Source organism: Rana temporaria, chromosome 4 (assembly GCF_905171775.1).
Source record: "Rana temporaria chromosome 4, aRanTem1.1, whole genome shotgun sequence".
Classification (NCBI taxonomy): Eukaryota; Metazoa; Chordata; class Amphibia; order Anura; family Ranidae; genus Rana; species Rana temporaria.
This window is the reverse complement of record NC_053492.1, coordinates 364705655-364732038: the sequence shown is the minus strand read 5'-3', so window position 1 is coordinate 364732038 and position 26384 is coordinate 364705655. Positions and strand designations below refer to the sequence as shown.

Sequence of the window (26384 nt, the reverse complement as noted above, 5' to 3'; positions counted from 1 at the left end):
GCTGATGATACAGTGCGCTAGGTCCAACTCTAGTGCCTATTGGGATGTCATATTTTAAAAAAAAACTCAGCAACAGCTATAGTAGAAAATAAGGTAGGACTATGAAATTTGAGGGTGTTGGTACAATCTCTGTTTGACTGCATATCTATTTCTGAGACTTTAGTTGTCAATAAATATTTGTGTGTGTTTGTATGATTTACCTTAAATGTATTAGCTGCCAAAGGGAAATACCTTTTGGTACTGATACTGGGATTTAGTTTGCCTTCCAGTGGCGGCCCATCCATTAGGGGTGCCGCCCCCTCTCTCCAAGCCACCCATGCAGAGCATGAATCTATTTATGGCCACCTCAATTCATGTGTCTGACCCCTTTCAGGACACCGGTCACATGAATAACATTATTAATTTTTAACCACATGATTAGAGTCAGAGGCTCTAATAGGCTTCAAAATAGGATGGGCTTGGGTCACAGAGAATGCACTCTGATTCCACCGAGGTGTGTTACAACAGCGAATGAATATTAACTGTTGAAACACTGATCCACAATGCCGCCAATCAGAAGAGGGGGTTAATTCCGTTTTGCAATTGGCCGAAAAGAGAAGACTCCCGGTTGGCCCCCAAGCAGGAGGGAGGAAACAAGAGTACTAAAAATAAGAGGAGGTAAGGGGGCGCTAACTAATGCTATATGAACTAAATAAGAATAAGTGCATCCATCATAAATATTAAATAATAAATTGTGTAAGTAACTAAAATAATTCAACCAATAAATAAATCATCATAAACGAGTACATAAATGAGTGTACCAAAAATAGAAAAACAATCCAGTGCAAAAAATCTTATGTAAAATATCCATGCAGACAGGGTGAATAGTACGCAATAATCAATTAATAAATATTAAATGATCAAGCATAAAAATATAAAAATTAAAAGGTGAAACACAACAATCTTAGTGCAAAACAAGTTCAAAATATGCAAGTCTTTATGCTGGAAATTATTTCTCCAGAAAATACACAATCCACAGTAGTGTGCAATAAACTCCAAAAAAGTGCAAATGCAAGCAATCCTCTCAAAATTGCAGTGATATCCGATAAGGTGCAAGTGCTGTTTCATCCAGTGCTGGTGCCAGAAATTTCCCCCAGCCTCTCACCTTAATAGGCTTAAACAAAGCCTTTCTGTGATATCCCTTTAAAACTATCACTGCTCTCTTTTCATTGCGATCCTATTTCCTGGTTCAAATGCTCAAACACAGATAGAAAGCACTCCATAGTGTAGTAATTCCCAAAAACGACTTTTATTAATAGGTACAACACATTTAGGAGAATGAATAAGGCATATACGACAGTACATCAGCAGAAATACTTCTGTGTTTGGCGGCACCCGGAAATGACATCACCACAGCTCTTTGCCCTCACGCGTATCGTTACTGTCCACGTCACTTTATCAAAGGATAACAAGAGTGATGACCCATGAAGAGCAGGGAAACAGGAGGCCGAGCAGGGGAAGCCTCCGGTGATGGGGTAAGTGCTACCGGTGGACCGACAGACCAACCGGGGGGGGGATCTGGCATACTGTGTGCCACCCCCCCCCAAAAAAAATCCTCCGGCCGCCACTGATGCCTTCAGTAAATCACTTCTATGACATACAAATATGATCTTCAATTACAACTTATCTTGTACTGAATTGTATTGTAACTGTATTGTCTCCCTCTATTTTGCAAAGCACTGAAAACTGTTGGCATTATATAAATCTTGTATAATAATATTAATCATGACAATTGAGTATAAAAGTGTCAGAAAAGGAAAGGGGAGGGAGGCGTACCTGAGTGTAGTATTAAAGTACTTGCAAACCCTGTTAGACCACTTTTACCTACAGATAAGCCTATAATAAGTCTTACCTATAGGTACCATGTACCAAGTACTAAACTTGTACCGTTTAGGAGATATTCACTGTTTCTGCATGTGCCGATTTTATCGGCACATGCACACTGAAGAAACGGCCTGCTCAAGACGTTTCTTCAGGAGCCGCACCGTAACCAGTGGCTCCCGCTCTTATGTGCGGGAGTAACGTCATTGAAGAAACGGCCAATCATAGCGCTGGAGCCCGCAAACCCGGAAATAACTCTGGGAGTCATGTCGCCGGTCCCAACAGTGTGCCAAGACCACTGCAACAGCTTTGATCTAAGGTAAGTATTTCATAATGAGCTAGTAGGAGATGCCTACTAGCTCATTATGCCTTTGTTTTGCAGGGTTTTTTTTGTTTTTTTTTCTGAGTTTACAACCACTTTGAAGGATGCTAGTCGGGGGGAAAGACTTTTCTACTAAGGCTTTCTAAAGAACACAACCTGTAAGACTTTGACAGTATTTTGTTTTGATGCACCTAAAATGTATTTTGGTGATATAAACGGAAAGTTTAATTGAGCTTTAATATATTAACGCAGAGGTAGGCAACCTCAGCACTCCAGTGGTGGTTAAGTTCTAAATCCTGTATTTCCTCTGGGAGCATAGGTGTGCGCAGCCTATTGCATAAGGGTGTGCCCCCCAAAGCCCAAACACACACTACCGATCACTCATGATGTTCATTCAGAAAGGGAAGTGGCCAGGAAATTACATATTTACTGGCCCCTTCCCCACTCCTAAAACATCCCAGCAGCAACCGCTGATAGGAGAGGAGGGAAACTGGCAGCGCTGCAGGGGGGAAAGATGGGAGCCAGGGCAGTAGTGGGAATCTGTGCTGCACAGAGTGATTAGGGTGTGCCTGGCACACCTGGCACACCCTGTGCGCACTCCTATGTCTGGGAGTCATGCACATGGCTGTCATAGTCTTGCAATGTCTCATAGGATTCTTGGTTTATCCAGAGCTGGAGTGCACAGGTTGCTTACCCAAGTACTAAATATCCTTCATTACTGTTAATACAATGTCTACTTACAATAATCCAAAAAGTGATGCATCTGTATTTGTATTTGTTAATAGGATTCGCAACTGAGCTCTGAGAATAAACAGCTCAACAGCTATATTGTGTCATGCAGCATTGGAAATATTTCTATTTACAACCTTATAGAACCTGTTAGGATTACTGTTAAACATCGAGCACCACAGGTAAGAAGTTCAAAAGAGTATTATCATTCTATACATAGTCTTTCCGTTTTTCTTTTTTTTATATCCACTTATTATCACTTATGCACCTGTAGGAGCAGGGTTTGATTATCCATTGGGTGGCTAAATTTGGCCATACATGGACCAAAATTTGTCCGGTTCAAAATTGGCAATCCGATCCATGTAAGGGCAGGGAGGTTGTACAATCTACTGATGGACTTCTGTACAACCGCAATATTGGATTTCACCTGCTTCATCAGTGCTGCAGGCTGCAGCCTGCGACGCTGATTAGTGTATTCTGACGGAGATGGATGGAAGTCTCCCCGCTGTCAGAATACAAAGGATCTGCAGGGAGGATTCCCGTATCTACATCAAGTACGTTGATGGGAGAATGGAGCTATTATATGATTGTTATCTTCAGTTCTAATTGTCCCTCATTTCTGAAAATAAAGTTTGTTTTAGCAAACAACGAATCCTATTACTTTGTTGGTTTGGGAGGTGCAAACATTATTTCTGCACAGTGGCCCCTTGTTGGTTTTGTCCATTACTGACTGTAATGATATGATGGTGCTAAAGGCACTGTACGACCAGTCTTCTTGACGTGGTTACTATTGGCCTTCAGCACCACTGATATTTTATATATTGTAGATATAGTAAGTCCACACATACATACAGTACATTTATACAAAAGAGCAATTTCTAAAGCATGCCATGTATAAATTGAAGTATATCTAAAGCCAAAACTAAATAGAGTAGGGCAGGATTAAAGCCGCTGTCATTTTTTATTTATTTTTGCCATCTGTGTCATTAAAAAGATTTCCCTTCACCCCTAAGTGACTGATCACGACCAATGAATGGGCACAGAGACAGCGGTGAAGACCTGGCAAAGGCTCCAACCCCTCACCACTTTATTCATATACAAATACGTTTTACCTTAAGTTATACTTTTAATAAAGCAGTCCCGCTGTTCAATTGCAGAATATAAATAGTGGGGTCTCCCACCCTCATATAATATGACAGGGGGATGTGGAGTTGCTATGTCTGGTTTTTGCTTTAAAAGAGAAGTATAGCCAAAGCCCCCCGCCACAGCCCAGCACTCCAGTGAGCGCTGAAGGAGAGAGCACAGAGCTGGTGACCGACAGTCTCAGGCCTCGTACACAAGACCAAGTTTCACCGGTCGTGTGTACATTTTCGTCGAAGGAAACTGTCGAGAAACTCGGCGTGCCAAAAAGAGAGTATGTTCTCTATTTCCTTGACGGGAATGGAGAAAATTGGCTTGTTGAGTTCCTCGACAGCCTAACAAGGAACTCGACGAGGAAAACAATGTGTTTCGTCCGTCGAGTTTCTCGGTCGTGTGTACAAGTGGGGGTTGGGGGGGAGTGATCAGCAGTGTTTGATTTGCTCAGTTCTCACTACAGAGCCAGTGGGGCAGATGCAGCATCGGATTGATGCTGCGTCCATCTAGGTGAGTGTAAATGTTTTTTTTTTTTTTTTCCCAAAGCCATACTTCTCTTTTAAGGAACTATCAGTTAATCCAGATAATATAAGTCTTCAATAATGTTGGATGCAACAATTAAAACACACAATGCATCATTTATTTTTTACAATGCAAATTCAATAATTTCATCTTCTTAATCCCTGTTTGAGTATTGATATAATTATAACTTTATTTTAGCTGCAACAATGACATGTTTATAAGCATGCTTCATATTTACTTTTTATATCTCTAATTGTTGGCTTTTTTGTTTTAGGAGAATGGAAATGCGACTTGTGTTTTCTGGGACACCACACTAAATTGTAGGCTATACATAAATATATTGCTCTGCTTTGTAGATTAATATGAACTGATTCTATATAAACTTGTGTGCTGTGAGAATTGTGTGTTACTTGCCAAAGTAGCTTGAAAACTAGGCCATTCCAGGTATTGCTAGATTTCAACCATGGGGAACACTTTAGGTTCTGGGGGCCCCTCGTACACAGAGTTGATTTACATTCTCAATGACAGTCACACATTTTTAAAATGCATGACACAGTCATTCCGAGGTCATGTGCACACACACACAAAGTCATATCGCTCTGTGTGTGGTTCGCTTAAGCTGACAAAATTTGTTTTTAAAAATGGTACAATATACCAGTCCAGAGTAAAAAACTTTGTGATGCCCTGCAAAATATTACTTCCTAAGATACATTTAATAAAAGAAAGCAATTTATTATTAATAATATATTTAGTAGGGCCCCTTCTATAAGAGTGCCCAGGGAAGATTCCCCTTTTGCCCCCTTATAAATCCGGCCTTTATAAAGGCATCAGAACAAATAGCTAAGGGTAAAAAGCAAGAACACTTTTCAAATATAAAAAGATTTGTTAAAGCGGAGGTCCGGCCTTAATTTGTATTTATTTTTTTTTGACGATCCACACATTAGTACAGCATATAAACAATTAAATATATAAGCCGCTCCCGATCTTTTTAGTAATAAAAACGAACTTAATATCTTCTCCCATGACTTTGTGGCCGTTTCCATTTTAATTAAAGGCATGTGAAGCCCAGTTGCTATCTTTTCCTGTTTTTTCCAAGAGAGGTGCATGCTGGGTAACCAGCATGCACCTTTCGATCTTACGCATGTGCAGTTAAACGGCGCTCCTAGCCCTGTTAGTGTGTATTGTTGCCATGACAATGGGCGGCGACGGAGGAACGTCCCTCCCCATTGTTATGACACCGAAGATCTCACGCATCCGCAGTAAACCGGCGCTCGTAGCACTTTAATGCCCACGGATGCCAGACGAGTTAGTAAGGGAAGTAGGTCCACCACAGACTAGGAACTAGGAACTTGCAGGCAAGTGAAAAAAAGCTTTGTCTTTGGTTATACCATTAGGCAGTAGAAACATTTATGTGTGTGTGTATATATACACTATACATATATAAACACAATATATATGTAGCACTACCCCTGAAGGAGCTGCTGGTTTAGATTTGGGCCTGCCGTTACCTTACTGTTCACCATGCTTGTCCTAGGGGTCCTTCTTGAAGAGGTACAAATGTCCACACCAACACTTGGTTTCCTTTTCTTCAAGCTTTTATTAAACAAGTTCCTTTAGAGGGACAGAGGGTTAAGGAGGATTCAGGTACCTTCCTTAGCAGATTGCGGGTATGATCTTGGATCCAAAAGACAACCTGTTCCCACACTGGATTCAGCCACCACCGGATAGGCCTCTTTCACTGACCTAGCAGCCGGTGCGAAGCTCGTTACAAAAGTCCTCTGCCACAGGATCATGTATCTACACACACACTATGCAAAGTTCCAAAGAAATTACACAGCTCACGGTGCCAGGATCTTTCAGCCAAAACTGGCCAGGATGCGTCCTCTAATTGAATCCTCAATTGTTCGGCTTCTTCCTGCAGAGAAGACAGCACAGGACCATCCCTGGACTAGTAGGCCCCAAACTCCTGGGCCTACTCTCAGTAACGAAGCCTCGGGCAAGCAGGCCCTGAGACCAAAAGGTTGCTAATACATCCCTGAGGCCAGGAGGGCCATCAGGTCGGGATCAGAAGAACCCCGCCAGAGCGGTGTTTGCCCTTAAGTACCCCTCCCCAGAAAATTAAAAAAAAATTAAAAGAAAAAACAAAGGAGATACAAAAAACATGAAAAGGTGCCCTGGACTAGAGTCCACATAATATTAATATGCAAGATATCATTTTTAGTCATCTCAAATATTTCTAACAATGTTATTTTTTAGTCCTGATAATGAAGGCACAATTCCCATTTTTCACAAAACCCTTAGTGCCGGCCTGTGGCTTTTTGGGAGCCTGACCATGCAGTGGTGAGTATGCAGCAGGCGAGTGAGCCAGCATAACCTTAACTGCCACCCTCCCACCACCAGTGGGCACCCACTACCTTTCTTTCAGCACCACTACCCCTTCCCTCTCTGTGGTCATCTTACCTATTGAGAGCAAGGGGGAGAAGAAGGGGAGGGAAAAGGGGCGTACCGGCCAAGAGGTGACGGGCTTCACATGCCCCCAGAGGTGACAGGTTGTGGCAACACACCCCCTCCCAGGTGACACAGGGGAGGTGCATACACAAGAGAGAGGTGACAAGCTGCACACCACTAGGAGGTGACAGACTGCACCCCCCGTCCCTGGTCATGACAGGCAGCACACATACCACCTCAGCTTGCCCCTTCGCCCGATCCATGGATGGGTTTGGGTCACTGATGGTCCTACATTTAGAGCTTGCCAGTTTAGAGCATTGCGTTATTTTAACTGACAATTGCGCAGTCATGCAACGCAGTACACAAACAAAACTTATTTCCTTTTTTTCCCACAAATAGAGCTTTCGTTTGGTGGTACTTGATTACCTATGCAATTTTTATTTTTTGCACTATGAACAAAAAAAGACTGACAATTTTGGAAAAAAACAACAATATTTTTTACTTTCTGCTATAAAACATACCCAATAATTTGTTTTAAATTTTTTTTTTTTTTTTTATCAATTTAGGCCAATATGTATTCTGATACATTTTTTTAGTAAAAAATAAGCTTATATTGATTGTTTTGCGCAAAGGTTATAGCATCTACAAAATAGGGGATTTATTTATGGCATTTTTATTATTATTATTATTATTTTACTAGTAATGGCGGAAATCAGTGGGACTGCGTATACATTTCACACTAAGTGACACTTTTTCTGGAACCAGTAACATTATTACAGTGATCAGTGCTAAAAATATGCACTGACATTGTACTAATGACACTGATAGGGAGGGGGTTAACACCAGGGGCGATCAAGGGGTTAAGTGTGTTCCTTGGTGTTTACTAACTATGTGGGGGATCGACTCACTGGGACAGCACATATCCATTTTCCTGCTTAGCAGAACGGAGATCTGATTTGTTTACATAGGCAGACCCAGTTCTGTCAATGTGGGGAACGATTGCTGGTGGCCAGCGGACATCGCGTCCACCGGATCCGCTCATTGGCTCCCCCTGTGGCCAATCAGCGCACATCTGGCGGCAGGCACACACCCACACAGGCTTGTGCACAAAACGACAAGCAGGTACGTAGTTTTTCGCAGCCAAGCCACCTTGCCACAGTATAACTGCGGCGGGTGATCGGAAAGTGGTTAAAGTATATTTCCACTTTTGCTGTCAAATTTTGAAAAAACACACTATTATTTCTTACCTTTTACATGTTTCTGAGGAGAAGGTCTCTTGGAAGACTGCAAGCAATTCTGAACAATTTCTGACTGACAGGCTCAGTTTCCTCTCATTATAATAAAATGTTGGAGGTCAGAGTCTACCGGGAAGATCCTCAAAGAAATTACGCCGGCGTATCACTTGATACGCCGCGTAATTTCAAATTTTGCGCGTCATATCTTTGTTTTGGTATCCACCAAACAAGATACGACTACATGTGTGTTAGATCCGACAGGCGTACGCCTTAGTAAGCCGTCGGATCTTAGATGCAATTTTCCAGCGGCCGCTAGGTGGCGTTTACGTTGTATTCCGTGTCGAGTATGCAAATTAGCTATTTTTACGTCGTTTCCATTCGGCTTTTTCCGGCGTATAGTTAAAGCTGCTATATGGTGGCGTACTCAATGTTAAGTATGGCCGTCGTTCCCGCGTCTAATTTTGAAAATTTTACATCGTTTGCGTAAGTCGTCCGTGAATGGGGCTGGACGCCATTTACGTTGACTTCAAAACCAATGACGTCCTTGCGACGTCATTTAGCGCAATGCACAGCGGGAAATTTTAGGGACGGCGCATGCGCAGTTGGTTCGGCGCAGGGACGCGCTTTATTTAAATGAAACACGCCCCCTACCCACCGCATTTGAATTACGCCGCAAGAGATACACTACGCCGCCGTAACTTACGGCGCAAATTCGTTGAGGATTCAAACTAAGCCAAAGTAAGTTACAGCGGCGTAGCGTATCTGACATCTGTGCTGGGTGCAGCGTAGGTACGTGGATTTACCCCTACATCTTTATCTCTTCTTAAGGCAGACAGTGTTCAGCTCTAGTTTACAACTGATAACGAGATCTGCTAGTACTGTAGAGACAGGTTATTTATGGAAAACACAACTCCCAAGCCCCCTAATAATCAAAGAGAACTAAGTAGGATTTTTCAGTGTTGGAATGATCAGAAAATAGCATCAAAAATATTTTATTTGTTTAAGTTATTCTATGTGAATGGAAACATGTAACAAATATAAAACTATATAAAATATGAAAAATCATAAAAAAAGTGGAAATATACTTTAACTAGTGTCTATATTATGGAGAAAAGGGATAAAGGGAGGGTTTGAATATTTTAGTAAAAGACAACTGGGCAGAGCTGTCACCACTCTGACAATATTGTTATGGCAGTTTCTTCCGAATAATACAAATTTTCATTTAAAGGATTAAAAGTAAAAAAATCAGAAATTTTCCAACATGCATAAAAATTAGGCTGTATGCAGTCATCTTAATTTTTCAATAATAACGGCATTTGAATTTTTTTATATCATGTATGAATAATGTACAAAAACAGTGCCCCTTTTACTTGGAAAACCAAGTAAAAACAAACACAGCTGTTAAAAGACTTAAGGCGGCCAATGTTTCTCACACAACATTTAAAATCTTGTTTGGTCAGGGGTAGTTGCGTATTTCTTAACAGCTGATTCTTCACTTTTCCTTTTCAACAGCTGGACACGGTGGCTGGAGCCAAGCTGGCTGCAAGGTGCTGATAAACGAATCCAATGCTAACGAGACAGTCTGCTTGTGCAATCATCTCACAAATTTTGGTATACTGATGGTAAGAAAGGATAAAAAGCTGCATTTACTTACTTACTTATTTCATGTTTTCCAATTGTATTTTAATTTTAAACAGGGTTTTCTACCACTTAAAGTGGAATGTCACCTAAAAAAGGGAAGTTCTGCTTTTCCTCCTCCTCCTCCCCCTTCCTCTGCCTGGATTTTTTACTCAGTGAGCTAGTATGTAGCTTTGATAGGAACTCACTGCCACTTCCTCTTGGACTGCCCAGGTGGTCCAGGCGGAAGTTGGTCCCCCACCCCCTCCCGGCCTGCAACCATCTGGGACACGTCACAGATCACACGGAACTGCAGGTCCATTGGGTTTGCAGAGGAGTCTAATTGTGGATGCGCAGTGAAAACCTGGCCACAGGAAGTCACAGCTGTCTTTCCCGCATGCAAGATGGCTGTGCTGGAGACCTGAAGACCAGCAAAGTCCAGACTGGGTGAGGACAGCGCTGAATCCCTTGGCTTGTAATTGCCTTTTTATTAAAGGGTTTGTAAAGGAAATATTTTTTTTTTATCTTAAAAGCTTCCTTTACCTTAATGCAGTGCTGTTTTCATGTCCTCATTGTTCGTTTTTGCTCTCAAGTTGCTGTAATTCTTCTCTGATCTCCACACTTCCTGGTTGGCTGTTTCCTGATAACCACAGTACTGGGAGCTTTCTCTCTGTGGTCACTAATCAAGGAGGTGTGATTACTGTTAGGTAGATTCAGGTAGAGTTAGGCCGGCTTATCAGTAGATAAGCCGGCCTAACTCAGAATCTACACCGCCGTATGTTTAAGCGTATGCTCAAACAGAGATACGCTTAAACATATCTAAGATAGGACGGCTTGCACCGTCCTATCTTAGATTGCAATTTGGCCACTAGGTGGCGCTTCTATTGCGGCCGGTGTAGATTATGTAAATTAGTTTGTACGCCGATTCACGAACGTACGCCCGGCCGCCGCAGTCGAATTACGTCGTTTCCGTAAGGCCTTTACAGGCCTAAAGTTATTCCACCTATTAGGTGGAATAACAATGTTAAAGTATGGCCGCCGTTCCCGCCGCGAGGTTCGAAATGTTAACGTCGTTTGCGTAAGTCGTCCGCGAATCGGGATTTACGTCGTTTATGTCCACGTCGAAATCAATAGGCCCGTGCGGCGTACGTAACCGCAATGCACACTGAGAAATGTAGTCGCCCGGCGCATGCGCAGTGACAAAAAAACGTCAAAAACGTGAGGTCAAGCCTCATTACCATTAAACACACACCCCCGACCCATTTGAATTAGGCGCCCTTACGCCCGCTCGTTTTAGGCTACGCCGCCGTATATTAGCAGGCAAGTATATAGAGAATCATTACTAGCCTAGCTAATTTACGGCGGCGTAGCCTAAACAGGCTACGCTACGCCGACCTAACTTTCAGCCATTGTACCTGAATCTACCTATGTGTGTCTAAAACCCCTCAGCACCAATCAGTTTCGTTTTCCAAACCATCACTGCCCTGTATTGGCTCTGTGGCTCTGTACAGCAGAGGCAGGAAACAACATGCAAAAACGAAACTAGAAACTACAGGTACATTATATGATTGATTTTTATCTATTTGTAATCATTTTTAAAAGGAATCAGTTAACTATTATGTCTCTATACCCTGTAAACACTCATGTCAGCAATTTTTTTTATTTACAACTCATTTAAGTCAGCAGCTACAGTATTTGATTTTTTTTTTTCTGGAGTGAAGTTCCTCTTTTAAGAGGAACTTTGGTCATTTTAAAAATAAAAATAAAAAAAAACAGCAGCTACAAATACTATAGCTTCTGACTTTTTTGAATAAACAGACACTTACCAGCCCGGGAGTCCAGAGATGTCTTCACCCGGGTGGTTCTTTGGCAGCTCTTGGATCCCTGGTGCCACCATCTTTGTTGTCATAAGCCCACTGTGACTTCTTGCTGTTTCACAACCTGCTTTCCACTGCACATGTGAGAGACACTGCACTTTTGGATTGGTCCCACAGCTTCCTGGCCATGTGACGTGCCTGAGGAGGTTGCGGGTGGCGGTTAACTTCCACAATTCTTGCATAGATAAATAATGGAGTAGAAGCGTGCACCTGTCAGAACAAAAAAGGACTGGCCTCCTGAGGGGAGGGAGGATGTACAGAAATTTCACTTTTAAGTGAATTTCCACTTTAGGTAAAAATAGAAAATACTTCGGATAATCTGACAACACACATTTGTTGTCGGAAAATTTTAAAGCATGCTATCCGACATTTGTTGGCGGAAAATCCAACAACAATTGAATTTTCTGACAACAGCCTGCCATCACACTTTCCCCGTCAGAAAATCTGATCGTTTGTATGGGCCTAAAGTGTAAAAATCAACCCATTTTAACCATAATATCCTTTCTTTTTTTTTGTAGGACCTCCAGAGAACGCAGGCATATTTAGATCCATTGGATGCAAAAATACTCACCTTCATAACATATATTGGCTGTGGAATATCTGCCATATGTACGGCTGCTACACTCCTGACTTACATTGCATTTGAGTAAGTATATCATCTTTTTTAGATGTTATATGTTTTCTAGCATGCATAATAGTACGAATAACCTATTTTTAGAGTTTATTCCCTGATATTTGTATTCCATTGTTATTTTATAATTTTTAAAATCATTCTTTCTCGCTTGCTCTTTTTCTGAGAGGAGATTTAATATATGCATATAAACAGTATATATATATATATATATATATATATATATATATATATATATATATATATATATATATATATATATATTTATTTATTTATTTATAAAAATGCTTATTGGGAGCGCAGTCATTACCCAAAAGGCCTCGATTCTTATATATATCTTCTCATATCTGATTCTGTTTTGGCATGTTATATTTTGTATTTTAAATAATTAGCTTGAAAGTGTTGTAACATAACAATTTCTCACAAGCTTGCAATAATTCTTGAAAAAAAAAATACATAAAAAATACATATGTCAAGCATCTATGGTAATTTTTTTTTTCTTCTATGCATTTCTTTATAATTTCAAAATGGTTTTCTGAAGGACATAGCAGAAGCTTCAATTGTTATTTTTCTCTTCCAGAAAAATAAGGCGTGATTATCCATCTAAGATCTTGATGAACCTGAGCACTGCCCTGCTCTTCCTGAACCTTTTCTTCCTCTTGGATAGCTGGCTTGCATCCTTTGAAATCAATGAGCTCTGCATAGCGGTTGCTGCCCTGCTACACTTCTTTCTTTTAGCTACCTTCACCTGGATGGGATTAGAGGCTGTACATATGTACATTGCTCTAGTAAAAGTATTCAATACATACATTCGTCGATACATTTTGAAATTCTGCATTATTGGTTGGGGTAAGTGCACACAAGTAACACATTACTGGCTATTAATCCGAGTATTCATTAAAGTGTTGAAAATTTTCTGAATTACCAGCAAAAAATATTTGTGAGAACTGAGTTAGTAGTCAGAAATAGCAAAAAGAATTGGTAAAAGTGAAGTATGGTAACAGTCAGCTACTTACATGTAATTAGCAATAAAGGGCTGCACACCACTATTATCTGCACTATTTTGTAATCAACAATAAACTATTATGTTAGGATGTTTAAGCTTCTTCACAGTAAAGAATAATAATTAATAATAATGATTAAATAATAATTCAGAAAAATAATTTTAATAACAGTAAACACTCCATGTTATGCTTTTGCAATACAGTTGTATTAAACATATAAACACTATTATACAGTAGGTGCAAATATCCAGGTGTGTCATGCTACATCAAACATAATACACCATTGCAGGGCTGTCTTAATGAGTGGGCACATCTGGGCACAGCCCAGGGGTCCTAGCTGCATGTGGGCCCCTGCACTTTCCCCTAAAGCAGCTGGTCCTTGAGCCCATGCTGCCCGTAAATTGGGGGCCCCATGTTGGCACTGAGAGTGATGGATACACACGGGAGGCAGGCTGGCAGCGGTGTGCCATGCTGTGCTGAATGATACCTATTATTTCACTGCCAGCAGGAAGGGGCAGGGCCAGAGCGCCAGTGATGCTCTGACCCTGCCCCATGCAGCTAAAATGCTCGTGACTCGAAGGCTGCAGTGTAGGAGCTGGAGTGGGAGCTGCTGAGTCGACAGCACTGAGAGCCCACCTGCAGAAGTAGCATTGTGGATGGTGTTATGGTGAGACCAGCTGTCTAGCACTGTTTGCACCGAAAGGTTTGGAATACAGGAGGGATGCTTCCTCTTCCGCCCCTCTTTCTGCCTGCTTAATTGGTATAGGTGAGTCCAGTGCTGGCGGGAGGTGGGCACATAGCCAAAAGTTCACATGCACTGTATTTCCACTGGAAATGGGGGTACTACATGGATGGAATAATGGTGCTAGGGGATATCATGGGTGTATGGGGGAAAACAATGCTGAGGGGGATCTAGGGTGTATAGTGGGTAGCAATGCTTGGGGTATCTTGGTTGGCCATAGTGCTAGAGGTATCAGGGATGTAGAGAGGCCACATTGTAGGGGGTATCAGGAAAGTAGTGGGGTCACAATACCAGGGGTATCTTATGGTATATGGTAACAGTGCTGGGGGGAATATCTAGAGTGTAGAGGGGTCAAAGTGCTGGGGGGGGATATCTGGGGTATAGAGAGGTGAGAGTGCTGGGGGATATCTGGGGTATAGAGAGGTCAGAGTGCTGGGGGAATATCTGGGATGTAGAGGGGCCAGAGTGCTGGGGAGATATCTGGGGTGTAGAGGGTTCACAGTGCTGGGGGGATATCTAGGGTATAGAGAGGTCAGAGTGCTGGGGGAATATTTGGGATGTAGAGGGGTCAGAGTGCTGGGGGGATATCTGGGGTATAGAGGAGGTCAAAGTCGTGGGGGGATATCTAGGGTGTAGAGGGGGTGAGAGTGCTGGGGGGATATCTGGGGTGTAGAGGGGTCAGAGTGCTGGGGGGATCTTTGGGGTGTAGAGGGGCCATGCTGGGGAGGCATCAATCTAGCAGATATATTATATGCACAGGACAGCTTTGTTACTTGTTATGTAGTATTTTCCCACTGTTTCTTTGCTGTACAGAATGATTGTTCATGGAGTTAATGTGGAGCTCCACTTGTCTGCCTCCTACCTACTTGATTCCTGTTTACTTGCACTGCCTTAATTGTAGGGGCCCCAGATCATTACTTTGCCCAGGGGCCCATGATGCTATTAAGACGGCCCTGCACCATTGTTAATTCCAATCTATAACCAAAAAGAATGCATGCATATACAGTACATAAGTAAAGCGAGCACCACTTGTTCATACAGCAGCTGATGCTTAGATATACACATGAGCGTCCGCAGGTAGGGGTAGGGGGGTCAAGTGCCCCCCCGGCAGGGCTGGTGCTACCTATAGGCAAGTGCGCACAATCAGCTGGGGGCACAGCGCTGCATGTCCCAGGGCCGGGAGTCACATACACAACATGGAGTGTTTGCAGCCCCGTAGCTGAGGCAGGAAATACAAAGCTCTCCCGCAGCTTGCCTGTTACCTTTCACCTGCTGCCTGGACAGCGTCTGCTAATGCTCAGCCCTCTCCTCCTCGGACTGCTGGCTGTGTGTGCTCTGCCTGGACATGTGTGAGAGGCCCAGCGCTCCCTTCTAGATAGGGGCCCCAAGAACACCCGTCGCATGGTGCCCCAGCCTCATCTGAGCTGTTTGGCATGTGCAGCTGTTGTTGGAGCCTTCCATCTGCCATTTCTGGGGTTAGTAATCCATTTAATTCTCTCTGTCATCTGAAGGTTGTAAATTGATTGGTGGGGAATTCTCCATACTAATGATTGTGTGTGTGTAATATATAGGGGTGTAATTTATCGGGGTGTAATCTGTGTGTATGGGGGATGTAATGTATCTGTTTGTATGGGGGTATAATGTATCTGGGTGTATCTGTACTATGTCTGCAGTCTCTGACCGTGATCATGACATTGTCAAAAAGGAGCAGAGCATATGTGACCTTAACATGATGCCCCCCCCCCCCATAAAAATGTTCTGTGGACGCCCATAGATATACATACAGGAATTCAGTACCCAAAATTGAATAATAAGGAGATTAGAGCCAGACCCTGGTGAAAAAGTGGGGAGGTGGAAGAACCAAACGGTGGTGCAGGAACCCCCTTTCTCAAAAACCTCTTTTGTGTTTTTGTGTATCTATCTATCTATCTATCTATCTATCTATCTATCTATCTATCTATCTATCTATCTATCTATCTAGAAACCAATCAGTGACAATAATTTAGCATTTATTTATACTTGTAGGTGTACCTGCTATAGTGGTTGCCATTGTTCTGGCTAGTACACACAAGAAAATTGCTTATGGAAATGGTTTCTATGGACCAAATTCCGATGGAACCAGCGCTGATCCATTGTAAGTGTCTCTTATGTTTTTATATGACAATTGACTTTGCTAAATATGTGATTAAAATGCTGCTTTGTTAAACTCTTCTAAAATAATTTAAAGACATTTGGTAGTTTATTAGAACTTATCATGTACAATATGAATTGGTTCATCGTTACCTATGCAGATTAGGGGTATCTGAAGATATAAACAAAGGGCCAGATCCACAGTGAGAGTACGCCGGCGTATCTACTGATACGCCGGCGTACTTTCAAATTTCCCGCGTTGTATGTTTAGTTTGAATCCTCAAACCAAGATACGACGGCATCTGGGTTCGATCCGACAGGCGTACGGCTTCGTACGCCTTCGGATCGTAGATGCAATACTTTGGCGTCCGCTGGGTGGAGTTCGCGTCGTTTTCCGCGTCGGGTATGCAAATAAGCTATTTCCGACGATCCACGAACGTACGCGCGGCCGTCGCATTCTCTTACGTCGTCTCTAGTCGGCTTTTTCCGTCGTATAGTTAAAGCTGGTATTTTTTTTTTCTTGCGTAAGTTGTCCGTGAATCGGGATGGACGTAAGTCACGTCTAAGTTTAAAAAATTACCTCCTTGCGACGTCATTTCGCGCAATGCACGGCGGGAAATTTTGAAATGGAGCATGTGCAGTTCATTCGGCGCGGGGACGCGCTTCATTTAAATGAATCACGCCCACTAATCGCCAATTTGAATTCCGCCGCCAGAGATACACTACGCCACTGTAACTTACGGCGCAAATTTTTTGAGGATTCAAAGCAGCCAAAAGTAAGTTACAGCAGTGTAGCGTATCTCACATACGCTGCGCCGGTGCCGATCTATGTGGATCTGGCCCAAAGTGTGCACATTTGACTAAAGTTAAATACTGCCCCTGCTTTAGGTGTAGGACGTTTACGTACCTCCTGAAGCTTGACTAGAATACTCCCAGGACATTGCTAGGATGTTAAGTCATTACTGCTCACCTTCACCATCACAGGAGTGAGGTCTCAAATGCTAAGCTCAGAGCTTTTGCCTCAGGGGAGAGAGATAGTACGAGAAGTGGTTTGAATCAGAGAAAAAGCTCAATCCTGCGATGGTGAAGATGAGCAGTAAGAGCTAGGCCTCTCTTAGCAATATCCTAGAAGTATTCCAGTCAGGCTTTATGGGGTACATAAATGGCCTACACCTATAGCAGGGATATGCAATTAGCGGACCTCCAGCTGTTGCAAAACTACAAGTCCCATCATGCCTCTGCCTCTGGGTGCCATGCTCGTGGCTGTCAGAGTCTTGCTATGCCTCATGGGATTTGTAGTTCTGCAACAGCTGGAGGTCCGCTAATTGCATATCACTGACCTATAGCAAGGGCTTTATTCATCTTTGGTAAAATCTGTAGATTGTTTTTTATCTACTAATACCCCTTAGTTGCATAGGGCAATTTTTTTAAGGTGAACTAAGGCTGGGTTCACACTGCTGCATGGAGCGGCTCACAACAGGAGTCCAGTGCATCCCTATTCACTATTTCAGGTCCGATCTCAGTCCAAATTTTTGTCAGAATTCGGACCTGAAATGGACCAAAAGACGCACAGGACCTCTGCAATTTGCTCCGGAGCGGCCCTGGAGATGTGTGAATCTGCTCCTTAGAGAGTCGTACACAATCTCCTGACATGCAAATTGGATGCGGAGAAACTCAATAGTGTGAACTAGTGTGAACACTTTAAACATGTTGTTAATTATATGAGGTTGAACCTGGTTCGTGTTCCTTGCTCTTTGATTGTAATTTACAAATGTGTCTGCACTAAAGATTAGAAATCATTTTCTGACACTAGAAAACATAGCTGCAAGTATGATATACCGTATATGTAGATAGAAAACAGTTTCCCTGGGTTCATTTTTGTACCAAGTTGAAGTACATACATACCCAGTTGCCTATCTTGGGCGTGTCTCCCGGTTATCGCAGCTCCAGCGCTGTGAGTGGCTGGAGCCACGTTGTCGTCACTCCTGCGCAATGCGCGCGGGAGACTTCTTTCCGACAAGGTCCGGCGTCTGCCGGGCCTTAAGCCGAGAATCCCCTGTGTGCATGCGCCGCTGCATTCAGCGGCTCATTGCAAGGGGAATATCTCCTAAACCATAAAGGTTTAGGAGATTTTTTTTACCTACAGGTAAGCCTTATTATAGGCTTACCTGTAGGTAATAGTTAAAAAAAATCACTATACAATCACTTTAAACCTTTCATTTCAACCTGTATAATCACTATTTAACACTTTCATCTTTCATGCTTGTTTCTATTTAAAAAAAATAGCTGGAAACATTTTTTTATAAAGCTCATATGTACATTGTTATCTTTAAGCATTTAGTATTAAAAATATGTGGTTTAGGGTATATATATTTTATTTTAAATCAGTAAGAACTATAAATTACTAATGCAGTATGAGAAAAATGTATGCAAAAAATAAAATAAAATACATTATTTCTTTTGTAAATAACTTTAACATTCTCTGTACCAAAATTTTAATTTTAATGTTGCAGTAAATAGAACAAGCAGCTGAATAAAATGTATGTGTTCCTCACATTATTGGTGTTCAGAATATTTATTTCAAATAATTTTTTTAATCTTTTTCCCCTTAAAATGCAAATAAATTTCAAAAATTCTCAGAGGACTTTAGGGTCACAAGAAAGATTGTTTTTTTGGGGGGGAAAAACAGGTCTATGTATCAATTCTTTATCATAAGTAATTACAAAGTTATAGACTGATGAACAGACACATAGCTGAAATGTAAAAAATAGTCTGGTCCATAGGGGGTAAAAAGGTGTGAGAGCCGAAATGGATATACAGTGCCTTTTGTACACAGAGGCATTATATGTATTGATGGTTTGGTTTTCTGATAAAAGCCTAATGGCCGATACACACGATCCGAATATCGGACGAAAACGATCGTCCGAGGAAGAATCCAAAGATTTTCGGATCGTGTGTACACTACTTTCGAGAGCCGATCACGACAGTCCATCCGATATTATTCGATGGGACAAGCATGAAAATTTTCCTCGTACGATGTCAGATCGTACGATTATCGTTTAGTCAGTATAGTTGTCGTCCGAAAATACAATACAAATACATTACAACACATGACATCACTTCCGATTATTTTTTTCTGTCGTACGAGAATTTTCGTGACTTTAATAACCTATTTCATTTTACTTGCGACTATTAAGCGAAAAAAGTCGTACGATCCGTCGTACGATATTCGGATCGTGTGTATGGGCCATAAGGATTTGTAGAATATTATGGCTTTTCTAAACACTGCACCTTGCTTGAAAAGACAACTACAATTATTTACATTGCATATTTATATCTCAATACAGAACACGCTCATATCTGAACAGAAACAATGCAGGAATTTATTGTGCATATTCAGTATATTTCAGCCCTAATTCTTCTGCTTGGCAATTGAGTCACAAAGTAAACTCTAAAACCCAAATCATTTATTTTATGATATGTAAAACATTAAATTAAAGAATACTAAAGCCTTTTGTTTTGTTTCAGCTGCTGGATAAATGACAATACCGTTTTTTATGTGACTTGTGTGGCCTACTTTGGAGTTATGTTCCTGATGAATGTAGCCATGTTCATTGTGGTGATGGTACAGATTTGTGGAAGAAATGGAAAGAGAACTAATCGCAGCATCCGAGAGGAAGTCTTGCGAAACCTGCGCAGTGTTGTCAGTCTTACCTTCCTGCTGGGAATGACATGGGGATTTGCTTTCTTTGCCTGGGGCAAAGCTGCTCTTGCCTTCCTGTATCTGTTCACTATTTTCAACTCTTTGCAAGGTACATTTTGGCTTGGCTTAGTAGTTTACAAATTAAAAATATATTATTTTTGTTGCTATTGGCTAAATATGTTTTAATGCTAGCATGTAGTTCCTTATGTGTTAGCTAACAGCACATTCATTTTGGATTGTTATTATAATGTTTACTATTATACAGGATTTATAGTCAGATCCAGATTTTTACAGAGCAACATCGGTCATGCCCTAGGGCAGCAAGCTTGCTTTCATGTGTTACTTCCAGTAATTAATTCCTACTGTAATAAAATAGACTTCTATCCTACCAGAACCATCAAGCCAGGTCCTTTTTTGTTGCTTTCCTGTATGGTTTATGATTTTGTGTTGGTGAAATAAATGACTTAAAGCAGTGTTATAACCCAAAACAAAAATTTGATATATTAAAAGCCCATTCACACAGGGGCAACACGACTTCCAACACGACTTTGGGAGGCAACTTGGACATGACTTGAGTATGAATCATCAGGCAACGTAAAAGGCAACTTCAAGTTGCCTCCAGGACAGTACAAGGCAACTTTAAGTCGCCTCCAGGACAGGAGGCTTTCCAGTGGCCAATCAAACAACAATCAGCTCTGTGGGAGGGAGGAGGGAGGGAGGGGTTTGTTATCTTCCTGTATTGTTGCTTCAGTTAAGACAGTGATCCGACTTCTGAGGCGACTTCCAATGAAATCAATGGGTACAAGTTGCCTACAAGTCGCCTAGAAGTCAGATTGAAGTAGTACAGGAACCTTTTCTGAAGTCAGAGCGACCACAGTAGTGTACATTAAGACGGCTCCCATTCACTTTGTCGACCGCGCAACTTGGAGCAACTTGGGGCGACTTGAAGTCGGATCCCAGTGTGAACTGGCTCTTAAAGGAGTTCTCTAAGCTAAAACTTTTAACCCCCGCTGTGCCCGGGCTGTAAAACTATACAAAATAAACTTTCACTTACCTGCCTACGATCCCCCGTTGTTCCGTTATCGCCGCCCGTGCTCCGGTTCCTGTCAGCTTCCTCTTCCTGCGGGTCGGTGACTCACCGTGCGCTCAGCCTATCAGCGGCCGCGGCGGGACATTGCTGCGGCCGCTGATAGCCTGAGCGCACGGTGAGTCACCGACCCGCAGGAAGAGGAAGCTGACAGGAACCGGAGCACGGGCGGCGATAACGGAACAACGGGGGATCGTAGGCAGGTAAGTGAAAGTTTATTTTGTATAGTTTTACAGCCCGGGCACAGCGGCGGTTAAAAGTTTTAGCTTGCAGAACTCCTTTAAGCTTACCATTCTTTTTTGGGCTTTGTTTTACCCTATTTCCCCTGGTGATCCTGCCAGTAACACACTTCCTGTCTGAAGGTGCCTGTATTCTGGATGAAGTAGCAAAGCAGACACCTTTGGATGGCAGCATTGACCATCTGGAAAGTGGGTAGGCTTAGACTATCAGATTTAGATGGACTTGGCTAACCAATTGAAGCTGAATTCTAGCTACTACTTTATAATCCGTTACAGAAAAAAAAATGTCTTCCTTTTGGGGATAAAGGTTTTACATAAAAAAAAAATATATATATATATATATATATATATATATATATATATATTGCATTCATTTCAGTGAACAAGTTCTCTTTTTCCTCGTCATTTGACTTAGGTGTGCAGGAGGTATAAATCCAGCCCTGGTTAAATTTAATTTTGTATTTCCAAAGGGTTGTATACATTGCATATACATACATTTAAACTTTTATGGCATTTATTACTGTTTGAGAACTTTGAAAAATTGAATCAAACATATGTATTGCTGCAGTTAAAGCAGGGGTCCACACAAAAAGTGAACCTCCGCTTTTCGTAACCCTCCCCCCTCCGGTGTCACATTTGGAACCGTACAGGGGAGGGGGGTGCACATACCTGCATAATACAGGTATTTGTACACACTTCCAGGAATAGACTGCTGCGGGAGTCTCACCGCTTTGCGTCACCCCCCGCTGTCTTCTGGGAAACACACTGGTCCCAGGAGACAGCGGGGACCAGTGAGGGCACACCTCACGGCTCGCACATGCGCAGTAGGGAACTGGGCAGTCAAGCCGCAAAGTTTCACTTCCTGATTCCCTCACCAAGGATGGCGGTGGAGGCAGCCGAGAGACTAGCGATTGCTTGGCCTCAGGTGCCGACATCGTGGGCACGCTGGACAGGTAAGTGTCCATTTTTTAAAAGTCAGCAGCTGCAGTATTTGTAGCTGCTGGCTTTTAAAAAAAAAATGGGTGGACCTCCGCTTTAAGACTGTAGGGTTTTTTGCAACCATTATCACTGTCTTGCTGGACAGTTTGGTCTGCATGTAGGCAGGTCCAGTTTTTCCTCCAGTCTGTAGGTGGTGGGGTATTATAGTGATGATTCAGAGGTATTGGAGTAAAAGAGGAACTTTGTTCCTTTGAAACCTCATTACGTGTCATCTGGGTACCAGCTGTCTGATTGGACACTGCAACTCTGGACGACCTGCCATCTTTAGTGAGGGCAGTGCTTATAAAATTTATTAGCTCACTGCACTTGGCATGCATTTTGCATGTGGTTAGGTTAGGGACATGCCTGACGAAGGGGTCCTACGTGACTCCGAAACGTTGCACTCTCTGTTGTGATCATGCAATAAATCATCCATGTGGACGCTATTTACGTCGTTCCATGGTGTGCTGGCAAATATCTACATTAGGTTAGGGACAGGACCCTGCTTGTGGGGGATAGTGCCTAGAGTAGGGAGAGGTTCAAGTGGAGGAGGAAACAAGGAGGACGCCGCTCCAGGAGAAAGTGATTAGGCTGATTAAGCTCCACGTATGGGTGCTAGCCCCGGCTCGCTTCTGTGAAACGGAGTCCATTTATTGAAATATTCCAACGTGACACACACCAGACAGTGACAGGTAAAGATGGTTGACGCTTTTCACACAAGAATACTGTGCTTATTCATAACCCCATGAATGAATATGAATAAGCACAGTATTCTTGTGTGAAATGTATCAACAATCTGTACCTGTCTCTGTTTGGTGTGTGTTACTTGGAATATTGCAATGCAGTGGAGGAGGGACAGCATAAGGGCATCAAGCCTGGTCCATGGGTGGGAACTTCTACTGCTGCAGTTGCTTCTACCGCAACACTGCTCTACAGCCTCCCCCTTGGTCAGATGCTGCCCGGTACAGTAAGCTGCCTAGTGTGTCTTCTACAGTAGAGAGAGAGACTGTTGTTATATGCCCTGCTGTAAGACTCTGCTGTAGCGGGTTCAGTTGCATTGTTTAAGCCTGTTGGCCAACTTGTTGGAACTTTGTGCTAATACATTGTGCAGCATTCCCATCAGTCTCCATGTGCACTTACTCCCCATTGGGGTACCACACACTGGGCTCCTTCTACATGCATTGTGGAGAAAAAGGAGGTACATTACCTGTAGAATTGAAAGAATAGACAGAGCATTGGCGACTCACACAATGTCAAATTAAATAGTTTTCTTTTCTGTAGACCAGATAATGCTAAATCATATGCACTGGTGTTGGGTGTGACCAGTTGGCATGGAAATATTCAGCCATGGTAGGAGGTGGATGTGAGGTTAGTGACAAATGACAGGGCTGCGGGAAATAGATAAGGACCAAGGATCAAAAATTGGGAGTGTTTTCACTGTGTTACATTGATGTTACATTGATTATAGACTAAGATTCTTTATGTTGACAGTGGCCATTATAGCTGCTGGAAAACAGATTTGTTTTTTTTTTCTTCTTGAACCAGCTTCTAAATTACTTAAAAATGTTATGTCTATTTTATACAATAAAGGCAAATACAATGAAAACAGATGCTTTTCCTATCAAATAATCACCCATGTTCTATTATGCCGCGTACACACGATCAGGCTTTTGCTCGGCCAAAAGCACATCGGAATTCCGACGGAATTCCATCGGAGTAAAATAGAGCATGTTCTATATTTAAACTCCGATGGAATTTCTCCGATGGGGTATACACACAGTCAGAATTTCCTATGGAAAAAGTCAGTCTGACTTTTTCCATCGGAAATTTCGGTCATGTGTACGGGGCTTTAGAGCCATCCATGTTATCTAGAGTCATGTGTCTAGCCAAGTAACTATTATGATCTAGATATATACCTAAATTGTTGCTATTATTATATGATGCTTTCTTAAGCTAGCCATACATGGCTTATTTTTTTTTTTCGTTCAGCCAGCGGGCTGAATAAAAAAAACTGAACCGATTCCCCATCTACACATTTGAGGTGGATGAGGGAATCCTCCCTGCCGTGTCATTGTATTCTGACAGTGGAGCTCCCCAGCTGCAGCACTGCTTGAACTAAAGTTTTTTTCAGTAAGCCGATCAGTAGATTGACTGCTTTCAAACAGGATAGGCCATCGATGAATCGAAATTCGGCCAGTCCCTACTGAACCGGCTGAGTTTTGATCTATCTGTGGCCAGCTTTAGAGCATGTCTGAAACCATTGTTATTATATAATAATCAATGTGCAAAATTGGTGAAGGGATATGGGGAATGTAAATGACACCTTACCAACTCCAAGCTTTCACACATCTCTGTGTATTTAATGAATTATGAATACAAAGCCTCAAACACTGTAAAAAACCTGCATGTTTTTCTCTATAGGTTTGTTTATTTTTGTCTTTCATTGTGCATTGAAAGAAAATGTACAGAAACAATGGAGGCGGCACTTATGCTGTGGGAAACTTCGCCTGCCAGATAATTCAGGTAAACGTTAATAATTTATTGAAATGCATATTGAATGAAATCCATACTACTCAAATATTAATTAATGTCTGTAGTGGGATTCACAGCATCTGAACTGAAAAGCTAGGCACATGAAACAAAAGGTAGATTGTTTACATATATGGAGGGTTTTATTACTACTATACAGCAAGGCTTAGGGACCATGGTGCAAGAGTGTTCCATATTGTAGCCCTGTTTTTGAGATTAAATGATGGATGTTGTATATGCTTTCATTCTGTCATCAAAGAGAACTAAATCTTCCACATATACACTGTCACCATACTACATTTCTAATGGCTGCAGTTTATGGTGGAGCAATGGTCCTTGCTACGTTTAGGCAGTAGTGAGTGTAGAGCAGCAGTGCATTTTAGATCCCAACTTATATATGTTATCATATGATATGTTCACCGCATTGAAGCACTTAACACATTGGGGTTTATTTACTAAAGCTGGCGAGTGCAAAATCAGGCTCATGCCTGCATAGAAACCAATCAGGTTTCAGGTTTTATTGCCAAAGCTTTATTAAGCAAGCTGAGATTAGAAGCGATTGGTTTCTATGCAGAAGTGAGCCTGATTTTGCACTCGCCAACTTTAGTAAATAAACCCCAATGTTCAGATATGATCCCCTTACAAAACTTTAACTAATTTTGCTTTCATATTGCGAATTATGACAGCATATGGGATTAACCCCATCTCGCCTGTCCCGGCATCACTTTAGACAGTTCAGAACGTCTAGGGGGCTGGAAGGATCAGCGATTCTGTCACAGTGGTCACATCATCAGGAGCTGGTCCTGCCAGTTATCGTGGCCTGAAAGATGTCTATGACCAGGGCCGCTGTTAGAAAACATGGGGCCTAGCTGACAGGGCCCCCTTCAACCATGCTCTTGACCCCACCCCTGGCCCGCTAGGGTGATCACGTGTCCCGGATTGCCCGGGACAGTCCCGCATTTTGCAGGTCTGTCCTGGGTACCTTCATTCCAGGACAATACAGTGTCCCAGAATGAAACTGACACAGCTACCCCCCAGGTCAATCTGATGCCCCCAAAAATGGCCGCCACATCACTGCTTTACTCACTGACAGTACTTGCCCTGGCTGTGAATGCCTGGAGGAGCACATACCCCTGCTTGTGATTGGAGAAATCATAAATCTCGCCTCTTGTGTCCAATCACTGTGCTGTGATTCGTTACAGCACAAGCTGATTTTTGGGAAGGTCCCTGAATGGTAGTTTGGAAATGTGGTCACCCTATGGCCCGCCCCAAAACAAGATGCAGATTTGTTACCATTTACATATGCGTGCCGAGCCAACATGTGCTTTCACAATTGTGCATAAGCATGAAGGAGTGGGGGTAGTTGAAATTTCTTTTAAATTGTATTTTATTACAATTGTTCCTTCCTCTTTTCCCTTTTAGCTCGAATACCATGTGCTATTAGTTGTCCTCTAAAAGCTACTTCAATTCACTGGCTCAATTTAGTTTTTTGAGAAGTTCTACATTTACGATAGATATATAAGTCCTAGTATAGCAATAAAACATCTTAGCATAGATATACAGCTTCTAAATTAAAGCTAAACACATACTGCAGTAC

General features: G+C 42.2%; 1 protein-coding gene across 8 annotated transcripts in view; it reads left to right on the top strand.

Annotated features, from left to right (window-relative positions):
• ADGRG6 (adhesion G protein-coupled receptor G6) overlaps nt 1-26384 on the top strand; it is a 257956-nt gene that overhangs the window by 217930 nt on the left and 13642 nt on the right. For all 8 annotated transcript variants that reach the window (XR_005748733.1, XM_040350904.1, XM_040350899.1 and 5 more), the window contains 8 exons: nt 2968-3093; nt 4842-4887; nt 9763-9872; nt 12263-12390; nt 12956-13224; nt 16147-16255; nt 19780-20063; nt 24680-24781. Coding sequence is in view for 7 of the 8 variants with exons in the window: in XM_040350904.1 (XP_040206838.1) it covers nt 2968-3093; nt 4842-4887; nt 9763-9872; nt 12263-12390; nt 12956-13224; nt 16147-16255; nt 19780-20063; nt 24680-24781 (1174 nt within the window). In the remaining variant the exon portion in view is untranslated. The remainder of the gene's footprint in view (nt 1-2967; nt 3094-4841; nt 4888-9762; nt 9873-12262; nt 12391-12955; nt 13225-16146; nt 16256-19779; nt 20064-24679; nt 24782-26384) is intronic.